General features: G+C 41.0%; 1 protein-coding gene across 1 annotated transcript in view; it reads left to right on the plus strand.

The window, feature by feature from the left end:
* The window catches only part of LOC136679723 (CMP-N-acetylneuraminate-beta-1,4-galactoside alpha-2,3-sialyltransferase-like), a 91,733-nt gene that overhangs the window by 25,967 nt on the left and 43,357 nt on the right, over positions 1-22,409 (plus strand). The window contains exons 4-7 of the mRNA XM_066658389.1: positions 145-192; positions 2,057-2,099; positions 6,462-6,554; positions 15,518-15,612. Of these exons, the coding sequence (XP_066514486.1) occupies positions 145-192; positions 2,057-2,099; positions 6,462-6,554; positions 15,518-15,612 (279 nt within the window). The remainder of the gene's footprint in view (positions 1-144; positions 193-2,056; positions 2,100-6,461; positions 6,555-15,517; positions 15,613-22,409) is intronic.

Genomic DNA, 22,409 nt, shown 5'->3' on the forward strand with positions numbered 1-22,409 from the left:
CTAATTCAGGGACACGGAGCAGGACTAACCATTTCATCAGGGCTGCTCTATCAGGGATTGGTGTGATTTCAGGGCGAGTGATTCCCATCATGCTCTGGTGCAGTGGTCTGCGGTGGGATCTAACAGATGGGTTTTGTGTTTCAGAGCCAGAGCCCGAGGACATTGTCTCAGAGGAACGAGTTATAGGCTCAGGTACCAGCCCCCCGCCTCCTCTGATGCTGCTGTTTGAGTTTTTTTTCCAAATAATTATAATAATAGTAATCATTTTAATTAATGACATTTAATTAATGACATGTTTATAAAATGTTTAATAAAAATTGTTTAGAAAATATGGTTCAAAAATGGAATAAAAATTATTTTACATTAATGTTTGGTCCCAGTTGTCTTCACAACCTTGTATCTCCAGTTTTATTTTAATTCCAGTTTAATTTTTGTTTGAAAACACTGATTACCTGTTACATCATGTCAAAGTAGTCCTCTATTTGTCCCATGATTTGTCTTGTTTATCACCTGTGTCCTTAGTTTGTCCCTTGTTTGTCCTCATTGTGTCCCTTAGTTTGTTCTATTGCCATTTTCATGTGGTTGTCCTGTTTATCCCTGTTTTTACATCTGTTTATTCCATGTGTCCCTTAATTATTACGTTTGCTGCCATTTTGTCTTCTATTCTTACCCCATTTTGTCCTCTGTTTGTCTCTGGGACCCCTGCAGCTCCTCAGGACCCTTACCACTCTTCTGTTTCTGTTTAACACAGTCAAAACCCAGCATGTTTAATTCTGCTGTGTTCCACAGAGCTGGATATTGGAGATAATAAAGATGTATATGGAACACAAGGGTGGCGGTGGTGCAGCAGGTAGTGTTGCAGTCACACAGCTCCAGGGACCTGGAAGTTGTAGGTTTGAGTCCCACTCCGGCTGACTGTCTGTGAGGAGTTTGGTGTGTTCTCCATGTGTCGGTGTGGGTTTCCTCCGGGTGCTCCGGTTTCCTCCCACGGTCCAAAGACACATGTTGCTAGGTGGATTGGCGACTCAAAAGTGTCCGTAGGTGTGAGTGTGTGTGAGTGAATGTGTCGCCCTGTGAAGGACTGGTGCCCAGTTATTCCGGGTAGGCTCCGGAATACCTTTGCATAGGCACTGCGACCCTGAACTCGATAAGCGGTTACAGACAATGAACGAATGGAATATGTATAATAGTCTATTGATAAGACACCACAGAACATGTTCTGATTCAGTAGAAAGTGTAGCATGAATGTAATGTCATCACAGAACAGGCGGTATAGTTGACATTCTCCTTACTTACGAGGAAAACTGAGAGCTATGCTCTGTGTCGGTTGTTAACACAAAATTGAATAAACAAAGAATGGTTGGGGACACAGCTCTGTATAAACACTGGAATACTTGCATTTTTGCAACATTTAATTGTTTCTATAATTACCCATTTTATCAGTGCTGATTTCTAACATAGGCTTTCACTCAGGAACTGCTTTTTCTGACCTGAATCTGGAGTTTAACTGTGTTAGATGATCTCTTCATTGCTCTGGACCTGCCAGAACAATAAGAACATCGGCCTGCTTCAGTTTATTTGCACGTTTTAATTTTGTGGGGCTGTTTTTTATGGGTGTTACAGTCTGTATTCTTAGTCTTCTGGTTTCTGTTTGATTAGACAAAAGCCGTCTGCTTTGGTGAACCTCATTTGCTCGTTACTATGTTGCCTTGTTTCATGCAGCTTCACCAGCTCCTGTGGTCAGAAGTTGCCCTGAGTGACCTGCTGCTTCTCTGTATTATGTTATGGTTTTATTTTTGAATGTTTTAGGAATGTTTTGGCTGGCCTGATCTAACACTGCTTGCACTCGCCCTAACTTCCACTTCTCATTAAAAACCACAGGCTTATCGTCATATTCCGACACTGCCGACAATAACACGGTTAATTTCATATTTTCTTTAGTCTGAACGAATGATGGCATGGAAACAGAACGCCTGCTCTTTTCCTCTTTGTCCTCATTCGTCCTGCGATGAACTTGAGTGTGCGTCTCTCATCCTCTTGTCTCTTTTCTCCACAGTGTTCGATCAGCAGGGGTTCTTGCTGAAGCTGGATGGGAAGCTGTAAGTCCCTTTCATTCATGACCACCACATTCTGATCACTTTCTGCATATAGTACAGTGAAGGATATGTTATTTTGTTTGGGGAAGTACATTCTGTTCATCATTAGGGCCCAACCGATACATCAGTTGATTGATAATATTGGTCCATAATTACATCCCATGAATTTTATTTTTAGGCTACCCTCCTAATCATTAACTTTGAAATCCCCATCTTTAAATCATCAAAACCAAAACTAACACATACTTTTGGACACAATATTATCCCCAAGAACAGAAAAATCTTCTCATAACAAATGCAGCGACTATGTAATTCTTCACTCGTCATGTTCAGACTTAATTTTTTATTGAACTGTTTTTGTCACATTTTTTCAGCAGTTGTTGAGTTTCTGAATTACAATTATGTTACACACAAACGCTCAATAAATTAAAATATATACTAATAATTTAAAGTATGTATAGCACTAATTTAAATACTAATTTTATTAAAAAGATGACACTATCTGTGTAATCTCTGTAGAAACATTTATACAGGATTTCCCGCAGTGCTTTACAGTTATGGCGGCCGCCTTGGCAACGTCGTCCACCCCTCGCCCCGTCCCCATTGAAAACACTCAATAAGAGCGACTTCAAAGTTCCAAAGTACTTTCTGTATTTAATCCGTTAATCCTCTGTTTTCAGTCCCAAACACACGTTCTGAAGTATAAACCAGCGTTTAAGGCGAGCTGTGTGTCGTCTTTGAATATCCCCGCGGCTGTGTGTAAAATTATTTGAATTTGCACTCGATTCATGAACCGATTCACTTAATGAACCGACTCTACACTCAACCCATCCCGTAAGTTCCTCAAAGCGTCCAGAGCACAGTGTTCACAGTATTCACGAAATGTGTGGTTTTTTTTAAACACCGAACTCGTTTCTCGAGCTTTAATTCCCAATGGGAGCGCGCGTGGGGGCGGGGCTGATTACGTATTTTTTTTTTTTTGACTTCTGTTTAGGAGCAAGTTTTTGTAGTTGGAGCACATTAGAGGTGTTATTGCACATGATGTTGTTTACTAGAATGTATGTTATTGTAACTGTTATTGCACTTTAACCCTTTGTTAATTTATAAATAAAGAGTAAATAACGTTAAACGTTGCCCTGTTTAACCCCCACCCCCAGTCAACACAGCGACCACTTTGACTAATCGATGTTCTGCGGGAAACCCTGTTATAGTTGGGTGCTCTGGAGCAGCTGCAAATGAGTCTGAGTTCACCATGCCCAGTGCCAAGGGTAATATAAAGCCGCCTTTGGACAGCAGTGCATCTGCGTTCTCTGGAGTGATGGAGCTCTGCCAATATGGAGTGCCAGAACTAATCCTCCAGCAATAAGACAGACACTCCTTAATCTCCTCTTGGCTGCCATCAAATTCTCACAGCAATGTTTCAATATCAAGTAAAGCCTTTCCAGACGACCGGACTGTTAATAGACTTGAATTCAGAGGAATTTTCTGATAAAACACACACTGGAGCCTAAAGTCAGCTTTGGTTTGAGACTCAATAAAAAAAAAAAAACAAACAAACAAAAAAAACAATCTTTTAAACTCTGAATATTCATCTGTTTTCCTGCCGCTCTGTGATCTCCAAGCGTGGTCTGTGTGTAATTAGCGAGAGAGCTCTGGAGCGAGGTGTTAAGGTGTTAAATATTAAGAGACTGTGTGTGGTAAGTGTGTGTGTATACATTTGGTTTTTAAGCTGTCAGAACATCTACACACACACAGCTTTGTCACACACACACACAGCTTTGTCACACGCAAACACCCACACTCGTCTGTCCACACAGAGCACTCATACAATAAGCAAAAGCCTTGGACAGGTTTAGATTCAGCTCTTTATCACTCTCTCCATCCTCTCTCAGTCCACTCTCCTGTTTAAGGACTCCAACCTGTCAGCGAAGGAAAATACAACACTGTCCACAGACCTCAGCACTTCATCAGAGCCAGGCTTCGTCTAAATAACTACTTCACTGCCCTCTCCACAGCCGTCGACGAGACACAGCGATTCAGAGCCACCGGAGTCGCGTATTTCAGTGGATGTTTAGTGAGAAAATGTAAACCAGTAATTATTAAACCATATATCTACTTCACAGAGGCACTTTCACACCAGAGGTTTATTCAGGATCTGGTACAACTTGCTGTGTGTGCCCACTACATTCAGTCAAATATGAAAACTGTTTTTCAAGCCTGTGGGAAATTCACAGAATCAGTCTGATCGTCCTGAATCCTGACCCTTAAAGGTCTGGGGTTTGCTACAATGCAACTCTGGTACAGTCCAGCAGGTAGTGTCGCAGTCACACAGCTCCAGGAACCTGGAGGTTGTGGGTTCTATTCCTGCTCCGGGTGACTGTCTGTGAGGAGGTGTGTTCTCCATGTGTCTGCGTGGGTTTCCTCCAGGTGCTCTGGTTTCCTCCCACAGTCCAAAAACACACGTTGGTAGGTTGATTGGCGACTCAAAAGTGTCCATAGGTGTGAGTGTGTATGTTGCCCTGTGAAGGACTGGCGCCCCCTCCAGGATATATTCCCACCTTGCGCCCAGTGATTCCAGGTAGGCTCTAGACCCACCGCGACCCTGAACTGGATAAACGGTTTCAGACAATGAATGAATGAACTATATTCATATGGCATTTGCAGTTGAAGGGCCCCAAGGCAAGTGTCCCAATTCTGCTCTCTAAACACTTGCATCCTTTGCAAAGCTTATACCATGTCATCAAAGTGCACACTTCAAGGAAGGCCTTAGAGCTCAGGACAGGAATTGGGATGGTGGTGAGACAGCTCTGTGATTGGCAGCTTTGGGATGAGGGTGCTGTGATTGGTTAATCCTGCGTTTAGTCACTCTGTGGAAGTTTGCTTATGTTAAAAGTCCTGATGGTTGACCTCTGGCCTAGATCTGAAGCTCTGAGATCTGAATTTGAACTCATGGATCTGAATTTGTTTTTATTTTATTTTTTAAAATTCTGAATGTACCACCCCCTCACAATTTCAAAACAAATAAATGTGTTAAAATACAAATTCATGTGGAATGAATATAATTCAAAGGTAAAAAAAAAACAAAAACAAATAAAATGTAAAAATACAAAATTTTGATTCAAAATCATATGTCAGTTGTTTAGCTCCATACACATGAGTATTTTAACTGTGTAAGACATTATTTTTAATACAGCAAGTCAACGTGAGGCAGTGTCACAAGATGAATGAAGGAATTCAGCATCTTCAGAATTATCAAATGTTTTCTAATGAGTACATGGTGCTACACACTGAGAGCTGCATGTTCCCTGAGGTGGTCCAGCTAACACATGTCCATCCTCGCCTACTTCCATACTGCCCCCCCAAACACACACACACACACACACACACACACACACACACACTTACACTTACACACACACTTACACAGACTCATACAGATTTGTTTTAATGTAATGTCTAACAAAGGGAATGATGCTAAATTTCTTGGAATAAATTATATTCATCTTAAGTTCCATTGGATGTCTATCTTCTGAAAAATGTATTTGGAAGATAATGAAGTTTTGAAGGGTTGTTTCAACCATTTTCTAGAGATTTGCTGTTACTTTCTTCATAAATACAAGCCTTATCCTCACCATAATCCTAAACTTATCCCTTACCTTAATCTTAAATATAATTGTAATCCTAACCATGAATCGTGTTCACATTAAAATCGATGTACGTAGTGGGGACCGTCCCCAAAATGTAATATAAATGGAAAACACACACACACACACACACACACACTGTTCCAGTGCTCTGCCAGCCTGCAGCTTGTTTATTTGAACTGCTCTCACTGAGTTTTCATGTTATTAATGAACCGCTGTGGTGTTGGAGTTTAGAGGAACTCAGTTCTCCGCTCGTCTGCTCATCTACACATTCACCAACCTGCGGGAAAATGTTCAGCAGAGGTGTCAAAGACAGAACAGCACTCCTCTCTGAAACTCCCAAGTCATTCTTTATTCAAACTAGGATGTGGTGCCAGGGGACGGTGTAATGGTGTACAGTAAGGTGTAGAAATACTACTCCATCATTTTTCTTCTGAAATGAAGGGCACTGATCAGGAGTTTTATCCTCCTTCGCCCAAGCAGCAGTCTCTACTCTTTTACAAGGGATTTCTACTAGATTTTAGAACATTTGCTGTGAGGATTTGATGGTACTGAGCCATATGTTAGATTCTTAGATTAGTTCTGGCTCACAAAAACTGCTCTAACTTTTAATGAAGGCACTTGTATTTTTCCCTGTGTTTAATGCCAAATGCAAATATATTCAAAAAAAAATATTGTGAATATTCTATAATATTTTAATGTACTGTCTTTGTGATTATAGGTCAGATGACCTGGTGTCCAAGTACGGGAACCTCAGCAGGGGAGCCTGCAAGCCTGGATACGCCGCGGCCAAGATGAGCGTCATCTACCCAAAGTAATAATTTATAATAATAACCGTATAATGCATGTTTAAAGACCATAGGACTTTTTAGAAATAAAGCATACTTTGCCTGTGATGAGCTGGTGCTCAGTTCAGGGTGTGTTTCCGGACCTACCAGCTCCTTAAACAAAATGAAGCACTTACAGAAGATTATGTTTCCTTAACTGCATTGGAACACAGTTCTGGTTCTTAACGAAACACCTGTGACCTGCTTTGGTCAAAACCCAACGAGCTCCACAGCAATGTTCTCCCCCTGTCTAAACAGCCCTGTTCAGAACGTCTGCTTTCATTGTCTTTTCCTTTAAATGATAATGAGCTGCTCGTTGTTCACCCTGACCCTGAGCACACAGCAGTGAGGACCAAGGAGTAGGAGCCATTTTTAGCCATTTTTACTTGGTTCTCTTTCATCTCTGTTCTCCTTTTTTCCTTCATTACTCAGTGCTGGTTGTGTCTGTTTTGCAGCGTTTAACCTTGTCTTTGCGCTCTCACATAAATGTAAGTTCAGCACTGTGAACAGACTCAGATGAGGGGACAGAGAATTTCTAAAGTGTCTGCTAACTGTGTAAGACACAGCACAAAATGAAAATTGGGCCGATGACAAAACACACACTCAAACTGATTTCATTCATTGTCCGCGTATCCAGTTCCGGGTCACGGTGGGTCCAGAGCCTACCTGGAATCACTGGGCGCAAGGCAGGAACACACCCTGGAGGGGGTGGCAGTCCTTCACAGGGCAACACATAATCACACATTCACTCACACCTATGGACATTTTAGAGTCGCCAATCCACAAACATCACAAACAAGGGTATGAAACAAGGTACATGTGCTGTTTTTCCTTGTCTAAATGTACACAGAGTCATGCCAGGAGGGAAACACAGCTCTTTTGCAGCTTTGCAATTATGCACCATTTTTATTTACATTTATCTGCTCTGAATTATACAAAACATTATCTGTCAATTAATGCAAAAACAACTGCAGTCTTCAAATAGCAGCTGTATGAAATCCGATATTTCTGTTGCTTTTTGCAGTTCCGCTCCATTTCCCAACTTTTTCCAGCTTGAATTGTGCATATCCTTCCATTCTTTCTGTGGTTAGCACCATTCCTGGGACACTACCTCACTCCTCAGCCACGAAGCCCCCCCGAGGCGAATCTCTTAATATCCTTGACCAAACAGAAGGCTAGGCCTCTGATCTCCTAAATCTGAGATAATGTGTGACCCACCACGGAAAACACCCGTTTCCTTTGCTTTTACTCGGACCATAATGCAGCTGTTGTTACCGTTGGTGAAAGTGCTTGCGGAGATGGAGTGACTCAACTTCTCTCCCTCCATCAGACACCCTCCAAACACTCTCTGACACACGATGATGTCACTCTGCGTGCGTCCGTCTTCCATTTTTCTCCATCTTTAGGTCCATCCTCCGGGGGGGGGCAAAAACCAGTCATTGTTAATGTAAAGCCTTATATTTTCCGTTACCACAGAGGGTCAACAACTGATCACGTCCAGTCATTATTCTCTCATCGCTGCCGGAGTGTTTGGAAATAACGTCTTCACCAATCACGCGAGAGCCTGGCCCTCACTGAAAGATCTCAGCGGCCCTTACCACAGTGGCAGAGGACATTTTAATTGCCATTATTAATGATTTATTTTTGTTCCTCCCATGAATGAACCATTTCTACCTCAAACCATATGGAGGATTAGTCACTGATGGGATTCCTCATGGAGCGGATGCCTCCCTTGGTGGGTTATATAAGTTAATACTTACCAAACAGTCACTGGTGTTAACTGGACATCAAGTTAATCTGATTATTAGGGAACATTCACAACCACACGCGTAAACTGTCTGTGTGAGGAATCTCATGTTGAGCTGCTAGTGAGCAATGGAGGATGACAATTTTATTTTAATTGTTGTGATTATGCACCAGAAGGCTTGGCAATCCCAGTCTTGGCCTTTTTCTGGACTTCATTGCATTTGGAAAATCAAATAATAAATTTATTTTGAGTTGATGAAGAAACGGAGTAGACATTTTCCAGCCTGCGCTGGGAGAGGCTCGTTGGGCAGAACTGTGATGGAGTTATAGGCTCAGGCGCTCTAAATGTTGGTCCAATTAACAGCACACGTGTAAACAGGGTGTTAAAAGTGAGACTCATTAACACATGGCACATCAAGCTTCTCCCTGACTCTTTATTTTCAGAGGGTCACACTCCTGAATCTGTAGAGCTCTCCAGCTGAGACTTTATGTAATAAAACTTCACATATAGCATTAATAGCAATACTACTATTACTACTAATTGTAGTGTAGTTCTACTACTAGCAGAAGCTGTGCACATTAATTAACGAGGATTATGGTGAAAAATGTAATTAGTAAGAAAATGGACCTAGTATAACTTTGCTAAATTATAATGTTTATTTAAGAGATGATTATGATACTGGCATGTTTACAGACATGGTCTGAGGCTGCGCTGACACACGACCCAGCTTCCAAAACCATGTCTTAAATCTCACAATGCAAGCTTTTACTAGACAGAGAATGGCGCTCCGGTCTCTGATGGAGAGTTAATGGTATTAATATGGTGATTTTTCTTTTTAAGTAAGAACCAAAATTTTCTTTTGGTTCTTTTTATCAGGAAATATTAATACAGTGCCTCATGTTCATCAGATTTTGGCCAAAAATGAAAACAGATCTAATTCAACTATAGCTTTAAATGTTTACGTGAAAAAACATCTAATCTGACGTTTAAATATTTTTGTTCCAAAGATAGTTTTTTGATCGAATAAAGGTATATCTCTGCAGGTCTATTGTGGTGGGTGGTATGATCAAAATTTTATGTCACATTATTATTCATTCATTCATTATCTGTAACCGCTTATCCAATTCAGGTTCACGGTGGGTCCAGAGCCTACCTGGAATCATTGGGCACAAGGCGGGAATACACCCTGGAGGGGGCGCCAGTCCTTCACAGGGCAACACAGAGACACACACACACATTCACTCACACACTCACACCTACGGACACTTTTGAGTTGCCAATCCACCTACTAATGTGTGTTTTTGGACTGTGGGAGGAAACTGGAGCACCCGGAGGAAACCCATGCGGACACAGGGAGAACACACCAACTCCTCACAGACAGTCACCCGGAGCGGGAATCGAACCCACAACCTCCAGGCCCCTGGAGCTGTGTGACACTACCTGCTGCGCCATCGTGCTGCCCCACATTATTATTATTTTTTTAAATTTTATGTCACATTATATCGGTTTCATGGTATTTGACGTTTTTTTTCCCCCATGTATGACGTGTTAACCGTATTGATTGTGAGAAGAATTTCTTCAGTAGAAACATTTCCATTTTAGTATTACATCTATCACACCATTCAGAGGGTGGCACTAAATTAGTGATGGAATCATATGGCATGACAGTTGCAGTGAAAATGTAGCACCTTTTATTTAACACACTTTTCAGACAACTTCAAAACTATAGGCTGATTTTCACAACTCTTTTCACAACTTTTTTAAACTTCATTAATTTACAACATATTTCAACAAATAAAAGGTATTTAGATATAAAGTAGCCAGGGCTGCTTGTCAAATGTTATTTTGCACTGAAGAAGTCCCAAATATCTTCATTAAATAACAATAATTAAACAAATAAATAATAACAATAATAATAAATTTCAACAATGTACAACTCACAATAATGACACTGTTGATATTTTAGCTCGACAGCATTTGCAGTAAGTGTTTGTTTGGTCCACGTCTGACCTTTTAAACTCAAAGTACCTCCAGACAACAGACACGGCAGAAACTTCCCCCGTCCATTTTCACTGCGCTCAACAGCTCCACTAATACGTGTGCTCTGTTCCATAAGTGTTTAGCGGCGCAGCAATGAAAAACGTCCCGTGAAACAGTTTTCAACCACCCTGCGTTCCAGATATGGATAGGCTTTCATATTAAACAACAAACCTGTATACTGCCCAGCACTACAGGTACTTTTTTTGTATTTTGTAATACAAAAAGAATGTTGAAAAAGTTCACAGATTCAGACAGACTAGGTTTCATATCTCACACTAACTCATTGGGCGGGGCTTTCCAGCTGCAGGCGAGAGGCGGAGAGGTTGGTACTGTATTCAGAGAGTAGGTTTCAGGGGTTTAAATTGTAATTTTTTTTTGTAGCTCTCTGTCTGACTGAATCAGTTCCCTGGTGTAATTCACCTGTGTTTGATACGGATACCTCTAGCTGCTACTTGTTTAAATTCCATTAGTTTTAGCCCAGGGGGTTAAACCTCGCTCGTCCCAGAAGGATTAGTATTTTCAAGTTGTTTCAGGGATAACTAGACCAGAGAACGTCTGAACGCAGAAAGTCCTTGGCCTACCCCTGGAATCCAATTTATTTTCAACACCTCCCTCTTCTCCCGCTCCCCAAACTGTTTGTATTTGAGTCTTAAATCAAATGTCTGGGGTGAACTCGAGTGGGCGGTTATGAAAATACAGCCCCCAGTGAGAGATAGCCGCAAGGAAATGAGCACAATGTGCTCCGGCCTCCTGTTCGGGACAAGCAGACCCCGGTCTGTCCGAGGAACCCACAGCCTTTCGGACCCAGTTATTTATAATATGGTTTTTTTTTGCCTGAGCCCCAAAAGCGACTTGCTAATTAATCAGGGTTTGTTTTGGCAAGGTCTCTGTGCGTCTGTTTCGGTCAGGTGATACGAGGAGAGTGGCTCTTTCCTTCCCTCCTCACTCTGCTGGACTTTTTCTGGCCCTTATGCAATTAGTGTGTGAAACAGACGTGCTTTTATCTGCCTCCATTAGACACTCGCCAATAGTCGCACTATTAATCTCCAAGCATCGCTTCCCGTCATTACACTCTGACATTCCCTTCTATTGATTTTATTTTTCTCTTTATTCCTCCTCCTCATTTATCTTCAGTTTTTTATACATATAGTTTGTAGACCCTTGAGAGCAATGAGCTTAAAAAATGGGAAAACATTCTCCTAGGATTCTTTAGTTAAAACATGTTATGATTTGTAATTAAAGGTGGGGATGAAGGGGTTAAAATCTTAATTATATTTCATTCAGTTAATTTGGGCTTTATATCATCTTTTCAGCAGCATTTCTTAACTAGGGTTAAATGTCCTTCAGGCCCTGGGCTGATTTTAAAATTATTATTTATTTATTTATTTATTTTATATTATTTTTTTTTTTATTTCTGTCCAGATTGTCCATGTCAGTATTTCTCCTCTTCCACTTCTACATACTGGTTTTCACCAAATCTCGTCTGCTCATATTAGTCCAGTCCAGATTCAAATCTCCACCTCATCCTGGAAACATAAAGATTGTTAACCCCTAGTAATCGCCAAACACAATATTTAGATGTTGTATAGTATATTTTCCAATCCATACATTACCTGAAAGACCGGAGGGAAAAGAAACTTAAAATGAGAAAAGTTATGATGATATGATCCATATCCTACCCGCCTCCAAAAGTTACATAGTGTAGTTTCTGCAGTGCTGAGCCTAAAGTAGCAATGAAAGAGACTCTGTTCTTGCTGTTTCAGCTCAGTGCAGAATCACAGTGATTTTGAAGCTGTAGTTTTAAGATAAAAATTCTACCCAGTGTTGCTTTAAACATACAACATGTAAATCTGTTATAAATGTACATATTTCTAAAACAGACATATAAAAAAACCCATTTTGCTAAGAATGTCAAAGACAAGTAGGAGCTCAGTGTACTTCCGTGCATGTATCTCAGTTACGGAAAGTTTGTCTAAAAGGCTTTGTGCTGAAAGAGGAAAGAGAGAAGTTTGTTTAGAGTAGAATCAAACTTGATTGTGCGGCTAATTAATGAATGATTGACTTTGGCATCACCTTGAGCGTGTGTTTATGACAGTATGGGTTTGTCCAAGCTGGAAAGCTCTGTGCTCTTCACTCTCACTCCATTCATGATGTTTTCAAGCCTGAAAGTGCCTGAGGGGAGGAAAAGCCCTTCTGAGATATTAGAGCTATAAAACATCCAGTCTGTGTCCACACATCGAGGCTGAATGGACAAAACATGGCGCGTGGCCCAGGGAAGCCCCTCTTGATGTATATTTATCAGAGTTTTGACGAGTTCTGGGATCGTTTTAGGCTTTTGGACTGAACTCAATATGAAAACACCTCAACTAGTGTGACCTGATGTTAGACCAGTGTTTTTACTCAGGATGGTGTTTGGGGAATGACCTTCCAGGATATTTACTAAGTGAATCTGGGAAAATATTTTGAGTTACAGCAGGGTTAAAGGATGTGTAGGTCTACAGGGTGGGCCATTTATATGGATACAACTTAAATAAATGGAAATGGTTGGTAATATTAACTTCCTTTTTGTGGCACATTAGTATATGGGAGTAGGGAAACTTTTCAAGATGGGTGGTGACCATGGTGGCCATTTTGAAGTCAGCCATTTTGGATCCAATGACTGTTTTTTTCAATGGGAAGAGTTTTTTCAGCAAGATGGTGCACCACCACATTATGGGTGTCAGGTCCGAGCATTCCTAGATAAACAGTTTCCTGGAAAGTGGATTGGTCGTCTTGGGCCAGTTGAATGGCCCCCAAGGTCTCCAGATCTGACCCCTTAGACTTTTATCTTTGGGGTCATCTGAAGGCAATTGTCTATGCTGTGAAGATACGAACTGTGCAGCACCTGAAACTACGGAAACTGGAAGCCTGTGCTAGCATTTCTCCTGCAGTGTTGCTATCGGTGTGTGAAGAGTGGGAGAAGAGGGCTGCATTGACAATGCAACACAATGGGCAGCACTTTGAACACATTTTATAAGTGGTCAGAAACTTGTAAATAACTCATGAAAGAATAAAGTCACACATCATTGTTTTTCTTGTGAAATTCTTAATAAGTTTGATGTGTCACATGACCCTCTTCCCATTGAAAAAACAAAAGTTGGATCCAAAATGGCCGAATTCAAAATGGCCGCCATGGTCACCACCAATCATGAAAAGTTTCCCCCCTCCCGTACACTAATGTGCCACAAACAGGAAGTTAATATCACCAACCATTCCCATTTTATTAAGGTGTAGCCATATAAATGGCCCACCCTGTGGTATCTAGGGCATGACTGATATATTGACTAGTCGATATTACTGGCAGATATTAGTGATCTATTTAATTATCAGTTGGACAGTAATATGGACAATATTTGCTGTCAGATCTCTTGTTCTGCAAGTTGTGTCTACAACCTACATCATACATACATATCCAAAAATAGATTATAGCATTTCCACCTGTGCACAAGATAAAGAGTTCAAAGCAGAGAATGGTGTCTCCTGCCATTTAAAGGGGGAAAAATTCATTGTTCGGTATATGTGCACATTAATGTGTGAATCTGGAGTCCAACAACCCACACACTGTGAAACAAAACCACCCAGTCAGTGTTCTATGTTTGGGCTATGTCAGAAAACATGGAATAAAACGAGCCTTTCTGATTCTGCATCACTTCAGAGACTGTAGAATTGCCCCGCCCCCTCATCCGAGTTTGTCCAATCACAACACTGGACCCACCTCTATGTGAGAGCGCAAAGACGAGGTTAAACGCAGCAAAACAGAAACAATGAGCGCTGAGAAATAAGAGCACTGAGTGAGAACCGAGATGAAAGAACCGAGAATAATCGGCTAAAACCAGAGCTTCTGCTCCTTGCTCCTCACTGCTGTGCGCTCAGGGTCGGGGGGAACAGCGAGCGGCTCGTTATCATTTAAAAGAACAGGTGCTGAAAGCGGGTGTTCTGAACAGGGCTGTTTAGACTGAAAGGCTGTAGGGCTTGTGGGGTTTTGACTCAATCCATAGAACTGTGTCCACTTGTAAAACGGGTAGAATTCGTCCCCTTTAAATTGTCCAGCTTAATGTCCATGCCAGTAGATGATGTCTACTGAGGATTCCTGACACTGTTATAAATCAACTTCAGCCTGTCCCCTGTGCTCTGGGCCTAATTAAACCTAACACCTCCATAAAAATTCCCCACTTGTGTTGTTTTAATGCACCGAGAAGCCATTGGGGGATAAAGGATGGTGGACAGGGACGTGGGTCAGAGGCAGGAGCGTCCATCCTGCGCTGTGTTTCCAGAAGCCAAGTGAGGTGTGTGTGTGTGTGTGTGTGTGTGTGTGGGAAATGACCTGTGGCTCAGCTCAGGGGTCAGTGATTGATGCCTGCTGCTTTAACTCTGCTGTAACTCTGCTGTCTTAAACTCTGACCAGGGTCACAGCAGAGACCCACCGCCAACATTGACCTCTCACAGACAAACGCCCATTTAAACATTATTCAACATTGGGCTCCAGATGTCTGGACTGAAGAGTAGTGCTGCGTGTTCAGTACATTATTTTTTAAATTGTATTAATTCTGATTGCATGGGCCTATATTCTGCAATGTGTTTTCTGTAGTGTACTGTAATATGTAGAGTCTGTGTGTTTGATAAGATAAAATTACGTCTGAGAGACTGAGTATACCCTGTAGTTAATAATAATCATAATATATAACATATATACACTATTTAAGTGTAACATATTATTATTATTATTCTTATTTTCTTCAGTTTATAAATGCGTATATAGTAATAAACTCTAGTGTGCATGGCAGTATGTACTGCAGGACCCTGAAAAATTCAGAAACCACACTTGTTCAGTTCTGAATCGAAAGGGGAGCTTAGTTTCATCATCTCACTCAGAAATGAAAGCTTTAAAGGAGTCATATTAAGACAAATTCCCTTGCTAAAGCTTATTCATATTAAAGTGAGTATCTGTAGCCCACCAACCCACACACTGTGAAACAACACCCCCACTGAGCTTTCTTTGCGCTGAAAACACAGGATGAAACAAGCCCTTCGGTTTCTGCACCGCTTCTGACGTGAAGTGCCAGTTTCTATTGCTGTTGGCTGTCTGGGGTCTTATGTGTCTTAGAGAGTGTTTTCCTTTTACAGGTTTGTGAAGCCTGCTCCAATGTTCCTTGACCGAAACTTTAGGCGACTAACGAAAGTCACCAACTTTTTACCTCCATTTGGATTCAAGACACAGGGTATGTGATATTTATCTTCTTCTGTTTAAAGACATTTTAGATGTAACAGGTTTGATGTGTTGTACGTGGCTCTCGTATCAGACGCCTGTGTATTTCAGCAAGTCTTGACCTGGGGGGCGCGACCCCACAGTGGGTAGCCAACAAAATGGAAGGGGTGTTTTATACAGGTTTAAATGTAAAATAATATTTTCAGCATTAAAATCTTTTTCGTTTGAAACTACTCAGTAGGCTAAAGATGCATAGTTGGGTGTTTCCTTACTGTTCCTGTGGATGATCTCAGAGCTCACATTAGATGATCTCAGATGATTCCCGCTCTAAGAAATAAACAAATAAATGAATAAAAAAAGAGGTGAATGCTTGAGTTGCCAAAAAAATGGGAAGGCGGCTCCAGTAAAATCCAAGAAAAAATTTAATTCAGTAAAACATTTCATATTGTGTGTGTGTGTGTGTGTGTGTGTGTGACTAAATGACTAAAATCTGAAACTAATACACATTTCAAAAAGACTAAACTTAAAACTTATGCTTAAAAATACAAATCCAAATCAGCAGCCAAAATGAACACTGGTGTTAGTGCGTTCATCGTGGAGTTCTCCCAGTGATCCAGTGAGGATCTGTAAGATTAGGGAATCAAAGAAGAAGAACAGCGCTCCTGAAGAATACCTGCTGAAGAAGGGTCCCATTGTGCCAGCCGCTGAGCAGCAGTGCGCCTGGGAGCTGTGAAGTAACACGGTGCTAAATGAACAGGTCACCGGTGTATTCCAGCGCTGTACGAGTGAATACGTGTTTCATCGTCACGCACAGCTGCTCCAACCTGTGATTAGATCCGAAAGCCTGTGAAAAGATCAGCGGTTTGTCAGATTTTCCAGCACTTGACGGCACTCAGAGCTGAATGTGAGCTTTGTTTTGGGCCGAGGGTCTTTCTAAAGAGAAAGAGGCATGTTTACATTACTCCAGGTTGCTCTTTTCTCCACGGATCGTGGGAGCAGTGTTCCTTCCCTTTGAGCTTTATTCGCTCGGAGAGGTAATACGTGTGGGTCGTGAACAGATCGGCACAAAGCACCAGGATGTAAAAATAGCAGTCTCTCTGCTGACAATTTTAGTGCACACTGTTCCTTTGGCCACCTACGGCTTCTGCTGTGGTTTCTGCTCTGAGGATTAGTCTGAATTAAAGGGCCCATATTATTTTATTTATATTTCTCTGCCATTTTCTTTGTTTGTGGTTTGTTTAGGTTTTTTTTTTTTTCGTGTACCAAAAAGTGTCCTAATTCACTTGTGTGTGACTGTTTTACTGTGGTTTCTCTGCTTTTAAAACTGATATGCAGTGATCAGACTAAACTTTTATATATTAAATTGCTCTGATACAATACGGATCAGACACAGCAGTGCTCCTGAAGTTTATAAACGCCTCAGTGTCACTGCTGGACTCAGAATAGTCCACAGGGCCAAAATGTAGTATGACTCTTGCAGTTTGAACGAGAAAAATGCGACCTAAAACAAACAAAGCAAGAACATATTTAGGGAACGGTGGGTTATATAAGTCTGCACACGTCGAGACTTTTCATGGATTGGTTTCTCTTTCCTGGCCAGTATTTGTAAACGAAGACTTGAAAGTGTCGTCCCACATTGTGCAATTTTGAAAGTGTTATGAGTGAGTAGAGATGAGTCAGTGAGAGCAGCCAGTGGACTCCTCCGCTGGATATGGGAAGGTTTTCTGTGTGCATCTGGTGATTCATTGCTGAGGCTCTTCCTTTGGGTTTTTTGTTCAGACATCAACCATCAACTTACTTGAGCACAGCAGGTACCTTTGTACAGCAATTCAAATGTTGGTCTTGCTTTTGTTGATGGAAAAACAAAACAGGAGCAGAGGCCAGTATCTGTTTGTCTTCATGTGTACAGCTTAAAATGAGTGGATTGAGCTTCTATAATGGTGCTTTTCCACTGTATGGTCCCCAGTCAACCGTACTTGGCTTTTTTCCATTCCACTGATTTTTTTGTTTGTTTTGTTTTTAGTTTTTATAGTAGTCCCTGCCCTCTTGTGGTTCATAACAAACCGAGTAGGGACTAAACCAGTACATGTTAAACCTTGAAGAGTGCTGATTGTCCTGAGAGAGTCATCACTTTATGCCACGCAATGCAGACGTCCAGCACCAACTCTCCATCTCCAGCTACAGCAGAGATCAAATTTGTTTTATCTTACTCACAACGGCAGCTTGTAAAATTATGCCGTGGTTCAAATGTTCCATGGATCGGTGGCCGACAAAAGAATGCAGCAAGAGCTGGACGCTGCAGCAAGGAAGGAACAAACTCTGATCTGTCTGAATTGATGATGGAGCTTTGTTAAGTCTGAAAAAACAACAACAGGCCAATACACGATAAGTAAACAATGCTTAACGTTACCGCCGCCTTTATTGTGGTTTCCAAAGCCTGCTGTTGCCGTTAAAGACAAGGTTTTGTGATGACACCGGATACATTTCAGGGCATGGGTCTGGTAGTGGAAAACATACCAGGGACCAGCTGAGTGGAGTAAGTACCATGCAGTGGAAAACATTGACAAAGTGATTCAGTTTGTTTAACATCAGTAGAACCTCATGAAATAAGTGGGCCACACTGGAGCAGCCTGTGTTCACTGTGTCCAATGCTAGCTGTCAGCTAGAAGACTATACATCCCCCTAGGTCTGAGCCACTGAAGTGATTGAGGATATTTTAGGATCAAGAAGTAACCAAGCAGCGTTAGTATCTGACATTAGTAATGCTTCTGGGACGGAATGCCATAAAATTAGCACAGCTATGTTCTACTAATCCACTCTTATACCTTCTAATACCTTACAGAAGATATCTTAAAGGAACACTATGTAAGATTTGGGCATTTTGGCTCCTGGGCTCCCCCCACAGCAGTCTTGTAGGGGTGGTTTCTACCTTCCCCCAGAAGTTCCATAGTGCAGTTTCTGTGGCGCTGAGCCCAGATTATAAAGGACAGGGACTCTACTCTCCCTAATAAAGCTTCCTATTACAGTAGAACATCACAATGATTTTGAAGCTGTAATTTTAAGTTAAAATTACTATCGTTGTTTTAAAATGATATTACCTGCTAAAACTTTATACTTTTTGGGAAACTGATCCCACCCCTTGCTTCCCACATTCCAGAAGTGTTTGTACGACACCCAGGCCTCTCCCCCATCAGTCACACTCTGATTTTCTTCGCCCAAACAGTGTGCTGAAGGTGAGGGGTTGCTTCGTTCACTCTGTCTGGACAGAGAAATGCTTGGATGAAGTGTTTATCCCATTATCTGAAAGCGATTAGCAGCCATTGCTCTGGGCAGGTTTTATTTAAGGAACCTGCTGCAGTGATACACTGTTTACTCTGGAGTCGGTGATGCTTGATGGCAGCTGTCACCGATTCGTCCAAACACTGAGCTCTGGAGTTCCCTGTGTCTCTTTAATCATTATCCCCACAGTTATGGTTAATATTGCTTACAGCAGGAATTCCAGCTATCAGTGTGTTCTCTGAGAACCGGAAGAGGAGACGGCGCTCTAATAAAGTTCCTCACACTTTGTCAGTATCTGTAACTGTAGGGGCTGGGAGTGTGTGTGTGGGGGGGTTGATCTGTTAAATTATGGTACAAAATGAGGTTGAGAAACAGTGCAAGGAATAATGAAGATAAAGCTCCTTTTTATTCAAATTTTCCATTCCACCTTAAGCTGTTAAGATGTAACATTCTGGTGCATAAGCTGTTTATTTGTATCTGTTCCACCTTAAGTGACATAATATTTACCTCCATTTAGGTAGAGAGAAAAATATGAACTGAATATGTACAGAAGGCAGCAGAATGTAACTGCTGTACAATTTTTAAGGTGGAACTGGAATTGGAATGTATTAGCTGAGTTAAATCGATCTGCAGCACATTTTAAGGTGCAACTGAAAACAAATTTGAATAAGGTAGCTGAGATGACAGAATATAACTGCTGCACTATTTAAGGTTGAATGGAAGATTGAATAAGAAGTTTAAACAAGTTTTGTTAAAAATGTCTCTTTGTTGTCAATGATATTATATTTTGAGGCATCATTTTAATTGTACACAACTGTAATGAATATAGTTTGATATGAGTTTATTTTATTTTTTTTTTTTTGTCCTGAATTCCAGTTTCAGTTTCTTCCACAAACGGAACACTATTAAAACATCAATTAAGTTGAATATTTTCCATGGTCCTCTAAGAGAGCAGGGTCTTCTGGTGTCCCGCCAGGTTTGCCCCAGTTCAGTCTTGGCCCGGTTACTTTTCAACGACCCCATTTTTCCTCCCGGTGTAATCTAGACGAGGCTGAACCATATCCATCAGCACGTTTTCGAGCGACTCATTACCCCATTAACCGCTCACTGGCCTTTTGTGCTCGACTAACATTTATCCTCAGTATTAAAACTTCCTTCAAGTGACGGGGAAATGGGATATTGAAGGAGCTTTTTAGGAGCTGTAATGCTGCTTATTTATTTATTTTTGCCCGATTCCAGGTGCACACATTTGTCATGAGCCTCTGTTGGTGAAGACTTTCATTCTCTAATGTTTTGTGTTTCTCACACACAGTCTAGGAACTGCTGGGAAACTCTGGGAGAGTGAATCACTTCAGCTTTTTCCTCCACCCACATTTGGGAACTCCGCCCACAAATGCATATTTCATAGCTACTGTTTCCTAGTTGGATAAGCTGCTATTTTGTAGAATACTGGTAAACCCCCATTCAACTAAATGAGAAACCGTAGAACACAACTCTATTGACAAGATTTGGAAAGTATAAAGTGAGTTATTATTTTCAGATAAAATTAGGGCAGCCATGATCTAAATGTTAATTGATACTAATTACAACATTAGTCTGTAAAGCACTGTTTATTCCAAACTATTTATATATAACTCTAATGATATTTAAGTGATCATAATCTTTAGCCCCTCTGAAATCTGTATCTGAATTTGTCACAACATTGTCCATATTTCCTGTAAAGCTTGTCCTGACACACATCCAACGTTCACCAAAACAATAAATATGTGGGCCGTTACTGCTCTTCTTGCCGGGAAGAGTAGAGCTCACATTGGTATCAGAAAACTGAGCCTTGGCATCGTAGGAATGATCACTATGACCAAACACCGGAGTAAAATTTACATCAGGACCTCACCCTCAGCATCTGAGGGCTTTAAATTGTGGAGTTTGTCACGGGAATGTGCTTGTTTGAAAATGACATTCCTGTTTTACAGGCTGCTTTTTTCCATCACCAAGATTCCGCTTCCTAATAAACCTTTCAGCGGAGTTCAGGAACACCGCCTTTTCTCCATCAGACCACCGTCGGAGAGTCAGGGACGATGCTTCCCATTTATTTCCCATTACTCATGCAAACACCGTCTGACAAAACGGGAACATTTATGTAAAACAGTGCAACAGTAGTCTGCATTGTCCAGTTGTGAACCCTAAATAAATTTTAAATATTAATGCACACATTTGGTTTACTATCTTAACCATTTAAAACTGGAAAATAAAAAAGCTTTGCGTTCACACATGGTGTATCTTAATAAAATAATTTGAATGTCATTTTAATTGTTATTCATATTTAAAGCATGATCACTGCAATGTCGGTGTTAGGAATAGCTTTAATTAATGTATTGTGATATATGTTTAAATATTCATATTAATATATTAATAAATTGCACACAGTCTATCTATGGAGTGTTTGGAACTTCTCAACTTTAAATACATTAAAGATGAACATCTACAGGGTGGGCCATTTATATGGATACACCTTAATAAAATGGGAATGGTTGGTGATATTAACTTTCTGTTTGTGGCGCATTAGTATATGGGAAGTATATGCTGGAAGCCTGTCCTAGCATTTCTCCTGCGGTGTTGCTATCAGTGTGTGAAGAGTGGGAGAAGAGGGTTGCAATGGGCAGCACTTTAAATACATTTTTTAAGTGGTCAGAAACTTGTAAATAACTCATGAAAGAATAAAGTTACAAAGATACAAGCACACCATTGTTTTTCTTGTGAAATTCCCAATAAGTTTGATGTGTCACATGACCCTCTTCCCATTGAAAAAACAAAAGTTTGATCCAAAATGGCCGACTTCAAAATGGCCACCATGGTCACCACCCATCTTGAAAAGTTTCCTCCCTCCCATATACTAATGTGCCACAAACAGGAAGTTAATATCACCAACATTCGCATTTTATTAAGGTGTATTCATAAGGTGTAAAAAAAATACTATTATTCATTCATTTTCTGTAACCACTTTTTCAGTTCTGGGTCTGGGGCCTACACAGAATCACTCACACTCACACCTAGGGACACTTTTGAGTAGCCAGTCCACCTACCAACACGAGACAAAACCGGAGCATCCGGCGGAAACCCATGTGCACATTGAAAGAACACACCAAACTCCTCACAGATCCGGAGCAGGGCTCAAACCCACAACCCCAGGACCCTGGAGCTGTGCGACAGCAATACTACCAGCAGCGCCACCGTGCCGCTACTTGACCAGCTGTCAAAACTGTCACATATTTAGGTTGGATTTCTTAATGCAGTTTTATATTATATTTCCAAAAGCAGATCCGCCAGATTCTCTCCAAAAAGCAGTATCACCTGAAAATAATAATATACATTAAACATCCTCAAAAGGTGTGATATTATGGTTTCTCATTAGGGTGTATGGGACTTTTACCAGTGTTCTGTAAAGCTTGTGCAAACTAGCAGCAGTTATTATGAATGAACCGTCACAGTGTGTTTGCACCACAAGCGTCAAGTCAGTGTTTGAATCAAATA

Source organism: Hoplias malabaricus, chromosome Y (genome assembly GCF_029633855.1).
Source record: "Hoplias malabaricus isolate fHopMal1 chromosome Y, fHopMal1.hap1, whole genome shotgun sequence".
In the NCBI taxonomy this organism is placed as follows: Eukaryota; Metazoa; Chordata; class Actinopteri; order Characiformes; family Erythrinidae; genus Hoplias; species Hoplias malabaricus.